Below are 12429 nucleotides of genomic sequence, written 5' to 3'. Positions count from 1 at the left end.
ATAGAGAACTCGAACAAAGAAAAATACTGATAAATGCTAGCTTAGCATTTTTCTATCGTTCCTCTTTTCTTAGTTCAGTCTGTCTTTATAACCTAGTGGGATCATGACATTCATAAAACCAAGTACATAAAAAAAGGACACAAGTAAGAGAAAAATGAGGGAGAAGCTTAGAAAGGCTTGGGAACATGGCTTTTATTGCTTTTAATTTTTTTTTTAAGACAGGGTCTTAAATTTTATATAATTTTGTCTGACCTGGAACACACTATGGAGACCAGGGTGACCTTGAAATTTAAGAAACATCCTCTTGCTTCTGCTCTGAGTGCTGGACCCATGGGCATGCCTTGCTTTGCCTTTCTTTTCTTTTTTTCTTTCTTTTTTTCTTTCTTTCTTTTTTTTTTTTTTTTTTTTTTTTTTTTTGAGAGGGTTTCACTCTGTAGTTCAGGCTGGCTTGCAACCTGTGAAATTCTTTCTGTTGCCTCAGCCTCTTGCTGAGATTATAAGCATGAACTACTATGCCTGCCAATAGATCTGGTCTTCAAGAACGAGATACTCACAGATGTTAGAGCAACCTTTGTAGATCACTTGGAGCCCGAGTGCCAGGCCAGTCAGGTGTGAGGAGGCCAAGTGCTTTGTTTGTGTTATTATGCAGGGACCACCTTTGAGGACCCCACCCCAGCTACTTAAGTGTGCTTCTTTTAGGTTTGACAATACCTTGCTAGTCGCTGCTCTAGGACATGGTACCGTTCCTCCCTGAGGCTACCTCCAAAGAGCTCCCCAACTCCAGGAACCAGAAGATCTACAGCAGCAACCTAAAGAAGAAACCAACCAACCATGAACAGCACTGTACTTCTTGGTGATTCCAACAACACTCAGATTTTTCATGTAAATCTAACATCTTCTTGAAACAATTTTAAAATTAGTTGTATGACTGACTATTAGATTCTCATCTGCGTTTTCTGTTCATGTTCTCTGTTTCAATATCAAATTAATATTATATTTATAATAATGCAACATGTTATGGGAAGAGTTCTCTCTTCTATTATTCGTGTGATTATCAAAAATTCAAGGAAAGTCTTGCAAGCAATACCCAGAGAAACAGCAGAGAAGAGAAAGACTTAAGTGAGTTCTGACAAACAGCATTTGGATGGGATTAAAGGTCCCATGTGAAGGAGGCAGTACATACAGATTTGTGCACAATAAGATTTATGAGGAATTAAATTCTAAAAAACTTTTTAGATTTGTCTTATGTGTATGAATACTCTACTGACATGTACATATGTGCCCCACGTGTGGCTGGTGCATCCAGTGGTTATAAGAGGACACGGGGTCCCCAGGATTTATGGTTTTGAGCCACCATGTGGATACTGGGAACTGAACCAATGTCTTCTTTAAGAGCAACAAGTGCCTTTGGTCTCTGACCATCTCTCCAGCCCCCATTCTTTTTGAAAAAGAATCTGCTTGCCCAGAATTAGTTATGCAGATTAGACTGACCTCAAAATTTGGCTTTGAACTTACAGTGGTCATTTTGTCTCTGTCTCCCAAATGCTGTGCTAGCAGGTGTAAACTACTATGACTGTCTCTAAAATAAGTCTTGTTTAGGGACAGGATTCACAGGAAGGTTTATCTATATTCCAGACCAGAAAAGCGGGCTAGGACTAGGTGTCTGGAAACATCAGTCTGGTAACATAGATTTATATGTATGAGGCACGGGGTTCTTCTCGTTGAATATCATTGAAGGAACTACTAAATTAACAATATATGCAACAGCTGAAGAATGTGGCACACATAAACTTGATTTGATAAGGCTCATAAAATAATACCTGATATATAATATAGTACTCGTTTGAGGGGAAACAATTCTGAAGTTGTAGTGTTTTCGAAGAAAGACAACATGAACTAGAAACAAGTGCACACTGGCTCTTCAATAAGTACTCATCTGAGTACTGCATATGCAATGTAAAGAGACATTAGTAATATAATTATATATTTATAGTTTGAAACAGGGTCATACTGTGTAGCTCTGGCTTGCTTGGAATTTGCTATATAGACCAGACCAGCTCAGAACACATAGACATCCACCTGCTTACAGTTCTCCAAATGCATGCACCACAATGACTGGCTAATTATCTACTTTTAATATTTTTTTGAGTTTTGTAATTTTTCCACAATACTAAACAAAATAAAAATGCACCATCTTAAGCAAAATAGCACTGCCAATTATTTTTCATCATGGATTCAATTACTATCGCAAGCTCAACATTAGAATAGAACCACTGTCTATATTCAAGTGCAGAACCCTAATATCTATAAATAATGAGTACAAAATGATCAATATGTGTTTTCTTTTTCATAGCTTAATCATAAAATGTGCAGTATTAAAATCACCGACTAGTAGGCAGATAGATAGACTTCAGCATGCTTTTCAGTTTTCTGATACATGTAAAAAGTATGCTAGAGATCAAATTGTATTTGTAAAATTCTAATTGCCCCACCTTATATTTTAAGAAAAAAAAACCTCATGCTAGTAAAGTCACTTTACATATTTTAAATGTCTCAATAGCTGCACAGTTTGTTTAGAAGCGTAATTTTTGCCAGGTGTGGTGGCACACACCTTGTAATCTTGCACTCGGAAAGTGGAGACAGAGGGCCCTGACCCAGCTCACTAGTTAAGGCTACTGAGATCTGTAGCTGTGGGTCCAGAAGCTGTGACTGAAGCCTTCTCATACACATGAGGTAGAGTGAGACTGAGGATGCCCACTGTCAACCTCTATACGCACACACGTTCACATGCACACGACCACCTGCCTCTCAGCTGCTCTCGAGGTTTCATTTGGTCCACGCTAGTTTCGAACTCACTCTGTAGCTGTAGCTGAGGATTGGGTCTCCTGACCCGCAGGTCTCTCGCTGCCCTTGGAGCTGCAGCTGTGTACCACGACATCTTGTACTCAGTGCTAAGGATGGAGCAGAGTTCACTGCATGCTTTCTGAGTATAGAACTCTTTTTGGACATTGTGTGTACAACTTTGTTATTTCATGACTAGAGAAAGCAAAAGTTTCTTTTTTTCCCCTTCTGGGGAAGTGAATGTGGGCCTTGTGCATTTACTCTATAACTGTGCATGCTACATTCTAAAAGAGAAAAAAATTCCTTAATTTTTGTATGTAGGTATCAAGCATTGTTTATCAATTGAAGTACAAATTAAAACAATGAAATACCTTTTTTTAGTTCCTTATTTTGATAAAAAAGTAAAAGACATAAGCAACATGGAAGAGAGCTGATAGAGAAATGCCTGCGTACAGCGGAGACGATGTTTCTAGGTCAGCAAGTCGGCCATAGAGAACCGGGGTCAATGTTTCTAGGTTAGCAAGTTGGCCATTGATAACCGGGGTCAGCAACAGCAACTTGAGCAATCAAAGACACAAAAAGATTAATGTGGAGGACATTAAAACTGTATCAATTCCAGTAACAAAAATTCAAGTGTGATCAGCAAGAGACACTTAAATACATTTTAGGCATGGAAAAAAGATTGTTATAAACATAATAAAATTTTAATGAATGGGATTCCATTCTTATAGGAATATAGATGTAAAGGTTTTTTATTTGTATTTTCTTACTTTCTACAATGAAGATGTTACACTTGTTAGAGAAAATAGAAAAAACTTTTAATAGAGGAAAATTACTGTGTGCTATTTCAGTTTGTAGTGTCTAATCACTACTGGTGCTTATTTTAATTTGTTTTAAAGTTATTTTATGTATATGAGTGTTGTGCTTGCAAGTATGTATGTGTAGCACTGCATGTCTGGTGCCTGCAGAGGTTAGAAGAGGTCAGTGGATCCCCTGGAACTGAAGTTATGGACAGTTGTGAGCAGCCAGGTGGGTACAGGGGATTAGACTGTGTCTTCTGCAATAACAACTTCTCGTTCTTTTAAGGGTTCTTTAGCACTATTTCTATTTTAGAAAGTTTATCTGCAATCTGTATTACCTTGTGACTTAATTCTTTGGGTGCTTTTTAAAAACATTTATTTCGTGTGGGTATGGATATCTATCTATTTATCTATCTATCTATCTATCTATCTATCTATCTATCTATCTATCTATCTATCCTCACCTATTATGTGCAAAGATTAAACTGGGGAAATTCTATATAAGAAGGGTGGTAATAATCCCTGTTAAAATGCAAGAACACACAAAAATTAATGAGGCAAACTGAAAGGTAACTGTCTCACAACGCACATGAGAAGCGCCTGTGCAGGTGACAGAAGTGGGCAGAGAAGGCCCAGCCAGGCTGCTGTTTCTCCAGGAACGTATAACCAAACAGCAGTTCCTGCTTGGGCTTCATGTAAACATAACTAAAACAAACAGAAAACATACTTCTGGGAGCTTAGCACTCTTCACAGAACTACATTATAGTAATTCTGGACCTAGTGTTTTGTTTTATCATTCCGTTTGTTTAAAAGAAGCATAGAAGACTAATGCTTATCTTTGACTGCATACTTCTTAATACGTGAGGTCACTGGAGAGTTTGCTGTGTGACCACAGCACACCTTAGGCATCCTGGGTGGTTTTTGTTTATCTGGATCATAACAATTGCAGTAGTCACCTTTAGCCTCTTACTCTTATTTATGTGTGCCTCCCCCACCCCCACCCCCACCCCCGGGCCCAAAGGGCATAGGATGCTCTGGAGGTACAGGCCGTGAGTCACCTAATGTGGGTGTTAGGAACTCAAGTTGGGCTCTCTGTAAGAGCAGCAAGGACTCTTAGTCACTGAGCCATCTCATTAGCAACTTGAATCACCTTTAAAGTTTACATCATGGTATTATACTCATGCATCCTTAGAAAATGTCTAATCCTGATATGTTCCACCATTTCTGCATCAACTATTACAAAACTGAAGTGCTAGAGGCGATGAGAATAGGCTAGAAGTAGGCTATAACCATAAAACTCCACAGTCTTCCAAGTTTCGGCATTAATAACATCTTTGGCTAGATAATTTTTAGTTGTAAGGGCCTGAGGCATGTGTTTAGAACTTTATTTTCCCTTTGGTGCTGGGGGTGGAGTTTAGGTCTCTGTGCTCTCCCAATGAGCTGCACTCAGCCCACTGCAAGGTACTTAGCAGCATGACTGGCTTCTACCCACTGCATGTCAGATACACTACTAGCCTAGTGTGTCAGACCTAAGTGTCTCCAGGCATTGCTAAATGTCATCAAGAGGCTAGAGAAAGGAGGGCGCATCAATCCTAACTGAAACATATCAGTTTATGGGCTGCCAAGTAAAAGGTGCTTGCTGCTAAGTATAACGACCTCAGTTCGACCCAGAATCCACATGTGGAAGGGAATAACTAATATTGCCAAGTTGCTCTTTGACCTCCATATATGTGCCATGGCATGTGTGTATTATGATATACATATGCCTATGCACATATGTATACATAAAATATAAATGTAAAAAGAACTACTAGTTTACAATGAATTTGCCTATGCACATATGTATATATATAAAATAAATGTAAAAAAATCCCTACTAGTTTACAATAAATCTGCCTTTTTAAACTGCCCTGGAGTTGAGAGAAAAGTCTCTTTTAAAAGTTTTGGAGAAGTCCCACACCCGCGGATCCCGGCCCGCAGCAGCTCTCTGCTCCCAGACCCGGTGAGAGAGAGACCCAACCGCCTGGTCAGGTGGGCACTCCTGAGGCTGCAGAGCGGAAGAGACCACCAACACTGCTCACCCCTGCCCACATCCCTGGCCCAAGAGGAAACTGTATAAGGCCTCTGGGCTCCCGTGGGGGAGGGCCCAGGAGCGGCAGGAGCCCTGCCAGAGACACCGCCGGACCCTGAAGGAAACAGACCGGATAAACAGTTCTCTGCACCCAAAGCCCGTGGGAGGGAGAGCTAAACCTTCAGAGAGGCAGACAAGCCTGGGAAACCAGAAGAGACTGCTCCCTGCACACACATCTCGGACGCCAGAGGAAAAAGCCAAAGACCATCTGGAACCCTGGTGCACTGAAGCTCCCGGAAGGGGCGGCACAGGTCTTCCTGGTTGCTGCCGCTGCAGAGAGCCCCTGGACAGCACCCCACGAGCAAACCTGAGCCTCGGGACCACAGGTAAGACCAAATTTTCTGCTGCAAGAAAGCTGCCTGGTGAACTCAAGACACAGGCCCACAGGAACAGCTGAAGACCTGTAGAGAGGAAAAACTACACGCCCGAAAGCAGAACACTCTGTCCCCATAACTGACTGAAAGAGAGGAAAACAGGTCTACAGCACTCCTGACACACAGGCTTATAGGACAGTCTAGCCACTGTCAGAAATAGCAGAACAAAGTAACACTAGAGATAATCTGATGGCGAGAGGCAAGCGCAGGAACCCAAGCAACAGAAACCAAGACTACATGCCATCATCGGAGCCCAATTCTCCCACCAAAACAAACATGGAATATCCAAACACACCAGAAAAGCAAGATCTAGTTTCAAAATCATATTTGATCATGATGCTGGAGGACTTCAAGAAAGACCTGAACACACTTAGGCAAGCACAGGAAAACATTAATAAACAAGTAAAAGCCTACAGAGAGGAATCGCAAAAATCCCTGAAAGAATTCCAGGAAAACACAATCAAACAGTTGAAGGAATTAAAAATGGAAATAGAAGCAATCAAGAAAGAACACATGGAAACAACCCTGGATATAGAAAACCAAAAGAAGAGACAAGGAGCTGTAGATACAAGCTTCACCAACAGAATACAAGAGATGGAAGAGAGAATCTCAGGAGCAGAAGATTCCATAGAAATCATTGACTCAACTGTCAAAGATAATGTAAAGCGGAAAAAGCTACTGGTCCAAAACATACAGGAAATCCAGGACTCAATGAGAAGATCAAACCTAAGGATAATAGGTATAGAAGAGAGTGAAGACTTCCAGCTCAAAGGACCAGTAAATATCTTCAACAAAATCATAGAAGAAAACTTCCCTAACCTAAAAAAAGAGATACCCATAGACATACAAGAAGCCTACAGAACTCCAAATAGATTGGACCAGAAAAGAAACACCTCCCGTCACATAATTGTCAAAACACCAAACGCACAAAATAAAGAAAGAATATTAAAAGCAGTAAGGGAAAAAGGTCAAGTAACATATAAAGGGAGACCTATCAGAATCACACCAGACTTCTCGCCAGAAACTATGAAGGCCAGAAGATCCTGGACTGATGTTATACAGACCCTAAGAGAACACAAATGCCAGCCCAGATTACTGTATCCAGCAAAACTCTCAATTAACATTGATGGAGAAACCAAGATATTCCATGACAAAACCAAATTTACACAATATCTTTCTACAAATCCAGCACTACAAAGAATAATAAATGGTAAAGCCCAACATAAGGAGGCAAGCTATACCCTAGAAGAAGCAAGAAACTAATCGTCTTGGCAACAAAACAAAGAGAATGAAAGCACACAAACATAACCTCACATCCAAATATGAATATAACGGGAAGCAATAATCACTATTCCTTAATATCTCTCAATATCAATGGCCTCAACTCCCCAATAAAAAGACATAGATTAACAAACTGGATACGCAACGAGGACCCTGCATTCTGCTGCCTACAGGAAACACACCTCAGAGACAAAGACAGACACTACCTCAGAGTGAAAGGCTGGAAAACAACTTTCCAAGCAAATGGTCAGAAGAAGCAAGCTGGAGTAGCCATTCTAATATCAAATAAAATCAATTTCCAACTAAAAGTCATCAAAAAAGATAAGGAAGGACACTTCATATTCATCAAAGGAAAAATCAACCAAGATGAACTCTCAATCCTAAATATCTATGCCCCAAATACAAGGGCACCTACATACGTAAAAGAAACCTTACTAAAGCTCAAAACACACATTGCACCTCACACAATAATAGTGGGAGATTTCAACACCCCACTCTCATCAATGGACAGATCATGGAAACAGAAATTAAACAGTGATGTAGACAGACTAAGAGAAGTCATGAGCCAAATGGACTTAACGGATATTTATAGAACATTCTATCCTAAAGCAAAAGGATATACCTTCTTCTCAGCTCCTCATGGTACTTTCTCCAAAATTGACCATATAATTGGTCAAAAAACGGGCCTCAACAGGTACAGAAAGATAGAAATAATCCCATGCGTGCTATCGGACCACCACGGCCTAAAACTGGTCTTCAATAACAATAAGGGAAGAATGCCCACATATACGTGGAAATTGAACAATGCTCTACTCAATGATAACCTGGTCAAGGAAGAAATAAAGAAAGAAATTAAAAACTTTTTAGAATTTAATGAAAATGAAGATACAACATACTCAAACTTATGGGACACAATGAAAGCTGTGCTAAGAGGAAAACTCATAGCGCTGAGTGCCTGCAGAAAGAAACAGGAAAGAGCATATGTCAGCAGCTTGACAGCACACCTAAAAGCTCTAGAACAAAAAGAAGCAAATACACCCAGGAGGAGTAGAAGGCAGGAAATAATCAAACTCAGAGCTGAAATCAACCAAGTAGAAACAAAAAGGACCATAGAAAGAATCAACAGAACCAAAAGTTGGTTCTTTGAGAAAATCAACAAGATAGATAAACCCTTAGCCAGACTAACGAGAGGACACAGAGAGTGTGTCCAAATTAACAAAATCAGAAATGAAAAGGGAGACATAACTACAGATTCGGAGGAAATTCAAAAAATCATCAGATCTTACTATAAAAACCTATATTCAACAAAATTTGAAAATCTTCAGGAAATGGACAATTTCCTAGACAGATACCAGGTATCGAAGTTAAATCAGGAACAGATAAACCAGTTAAACAACCCCATAACTCCTAAGGAAATAGAAGCAGTCATTAAAGGTCTCCCAACCAAAAAGAGCCCAGGTCCAGACGGGTTTAGTGCAGAATTCTATCAAACCTTCATAGAAGACCTCATACCAATATTATCCAAACTATTCCACAAAATTGAAACAGATGGAGCCCTACCGAATTCCTTCTACGAAGCCACAATTACTCTTATACCTAAAACACACAAAGACACAACAAAGAAAGAGAACTTCAGACCAATTTCCCTTATGAATATCGACGCAAAAATACTCAATAAAATTCTGGCAAACCGAATTCAAGAGCACATCAAAACAATCATCCACCATGATCAAGTAGGCTTCATCCCAGGCATGCAGGGATGGTTTAATATACGGAAAACCATCAACGTGATCCATTATATAAACAAACTGAAAGAACAGAACCACATGATCATTTCATTAGATGCTGAGAAAGCATTTGACAAAATTCAACACCCCTTCATGATAAAAGTCCTGGAAAGAATAGGAATTCAAGGCCCATACCTAAACATAGTAAAAGCCATATACAGCAAACCAGTTGCTAACATTAAACTAAATGGAGAGAAACTTGAAGCAATCCCACTAAAATCAGGGACTAGACAAGGCTGCCCACTCTCTCCCTACTTATTCAATATAGTTCTTGAAGTTCTAGCCAGAGCAATCAGACAACAAAAGGAGGTCAAGGGGATACAGATCAGAAAAGAAGAGGTCAAAATATCACTATTTGCAGATGACATGATAGTATATTTAAGTGATCCCAAAAGTTCCACCAGAGAACTACTAAAGCTGATAAACAACTTCAGCAAAGTGGCTGGGTATAAAATTAACTCAAATAAATCAGTTGCCTTCCTCTATACAAAAGAGAAACAAGCCGAGAAAGAAATTAGGGAAACGACACCCTTCATAATAGACCCAAATAATATAAAGTACCTCGGTGTGACTTTAACCAAGCAAGTAAAAGATCTGTACAATAAGAACTTCAAGACACTGAGGAAAGAAATTGAAGAAGACCTCAGAAGATGGAAAGATCTCCCATGCTCATGGATTGGCAGGATTAATATGGTAAAAATGGCCATTTTACCAAAAGCAATCTACAGATTCAATGCAATCCCCATCAAAATACCAATCCAATTCTTCAAAGAGTTAGACAGAACAATTTGCAAATTCATCTGGAATAACAAAAAACCCAGGATAGCTAAAGCTATCCTCAACAATAAAAGGACTTCAGGGAGAATCACTATCCCTGAACTCAAGCAGTATTACAGAGCAATAGTGATAAAAACTGCATGGTATTGGTACAGAGACAGACAGATAGACCAATGGAATAGAATTGAAGACCCAGAAATGAACCCACACACCTATGGTCACTTGATTTTTGACAAAGGAGCCAAAACCATCCAATGGAAAAAAGATAGCATTTTCAGCAAATGGTGCTGGTTCAACTGGAGGGCAACATGTAGAAGAATGCAGATCGATCCATCCTTATCACCCTGTACAAAGCTTAAGTCCAAGTGGATCAAGGACCTCCACATCAAACCAGACACACTCAAACTAATAGAAGAAAAACTAGGGAAGCATCTGGAACACATGGGCACTGGAAAAAATTTCCTGAACAAAACACCAATGGCTTATGCTCTAAGATCAAGAATCGACAAATGGGATCTCATAAAACTGCAAAGCTTCTGTAAGGCAAAGGACACTGTGGTTAGGACAAAACGGCAACCAACAGATTGGGAAAAGATCTTTACCAATCCTACAACAGATAGAGGCCTTATTTCCAAAATATACAAAGAACTCAAGAAGTTAGACCGCAGGGAAACAAATAACCCTATTAAAAAATGGGGTTCAGAGCTAAACAAAGAATTCACAGCTGAGGAATGCTGAATGGCGGAGAAACACCTAAAGAAATGTTCAACATCTTTAGTCATAAGGGAAATGCAAATCAAAACAACCCTGAGATTTCACCTCACACCAGTGCGATTGGCTAAGATCAAAAACTCAGGTGACAGCAGATGCTGGCGAGGATGTGGAGAAAGAGGAACACTCCTCCATTGTTGGTGGGATTGCAGACTGGTAAAACCATTCTGGAAATCAGTGTGGAGGTTCCTCAGAAAATTGGACATTGAACTGCCTGAGGATCCAGCTATACCTCTCTTGGGCATATACCCAAAAGATGCCTCAACATATAAAAGAGACACGTGCTCCACTATGTTCATCGCAGCCTTATTTATAATAGCCAGAAGCTGGAAAGAACCCAGATGCCCTTCAACAGAGGAATGGATACAGAAAATGTGGTACATCTACACAATGGAATATTACTCAGCTATCAAAAACAACGAGTTTATGAAATTCGTAGGCAAATGGTTGGAACTGGAAAATATCATCCTGAGTGAGCTTACCCAATCACAGAAAGACATACATGGTATGCACTCATTGATAAGTGGCTATTAGCCCAAATGCTTGAATTACCCTAGATCCCTAGAACAAACGAAACTCAAGACGGATGATCAAAATGTGAATGCTTCACTCCTTCTTTAAATGAGGAAAAAGAATACCCTTGGCAGGGAAGGGAGAGGCAAAGATTAAAACAGAGACTGAAGGAACACCCATTCAGAGCCTGCCCCACATGTGGCCCATACATATACAGCCACCCAATTAGACAAGATGGATGAAGCAAAGAAGTGCAGACCGACAGGAGCCGGATGTAGATCGCTCCTGAGAGACACAGCTAGAATACAGCAAATATAGAGGCGAATGCCAGCAGCAAACCACTGAACTGAGAATAGGTCCCCTATTGAAGGAATCAGAGAAAGAACTGGAAGAGCTTGAAGGGGCTCGAGACCCCAAAAGTACAACAATGCCAAGCAACCAGAGCTTCCAGGGACTAAGCCACTACCTAAAGACTATACATGGACTGACCCTGGACTCTGACCCCATAGGTAGCAATGAATATCCTAGTAAGAGCACCAGTGGAAGGGGAAGCCCTGGGTCCTGCTAAGACTGAACCCCCAGTGAACTAGTCTATGGGGGGAGGGCGGCAATGGGGGGAGGGTTGGGAGGGGAACACCCATAAGGAAGGGGAGGGGGGACGGGGATGTTTGCCCGGAAACCGGGAAAGGGAATAACACTCGAAATGTATATAAGAAATACTCAAGTTAATAAAAAAATAAATAAATAAATAAAAAGTTTTGGAGCAGTCAGTTAAAAAAAAATGTATACACACACACACACACACACACACACACACACACACACACACACATATATATCTGTTAAGAGCCTGTGTGAAAAATAATGTCACTTCTGCTTATAATCCTTTGGCTAATGCAATTCACATGACAGAGCTCATGTCAACAGGGTGGGAAAGTGTAATACACACTGAGGGAGAAGCAGAAGCTTGCGTAGAGCAAGAGTGCACTGCATTGCTCATTCCTCATCCACTGGGTCTTTCGCTTGTAGTGTTCCAACTAGTTCTTCTCTGTTACAATGGACAGAATCGGTATTCTTTCATTTTCCTCCATCAGCCCACAAGAAAAATACAAAGTACCATAAACAATCACAGTTCAGAATCATTATCAAAGTAC

At 40.2% G+C, this 12429-nt stretch overlaps 1 protein-coding gene across 2 annotated transcripts in view; it reads right to left on the bottom strand.

Moving 5' to 3' along the window:
• Window positions 1-12429, bottom strand: part of Nars2 (asparaginyl-tRNA synthetase 2, mitochondrial) — a 114440-nt gene that overhangs the window by 6709 nt on the left and 95302 nt on the right. For both annotated transcript variants that reach the window (NM_001398738.1, XM_087656709.1), the window contains 1 exon segment: window positions 712-809. In NM_001398738.1, coding sequence (NP_001385667.1) covers window positions 712-809 — 98 coding nt within the window.

The sequence above is a fragment of the Rattus norvegicus genome, chromosome 1 (assembly GCF_021556685.1).
Source record: "Rattus norvegicus strain SHRSP/BbbUtx chromosome 1, alternate assembly SHRSP_T2T, whole genome shotgun sequence".
NCBI lineage: Eukaryota > Metazoa > Chordata > Mammalia > Rodentia > Muridae > Rattus > Rattus norvegicus.
Note: the sequence above shows the minus strand (reverse complement) of the source record. Positions and strands in the feature narration are given on the sequence as shown.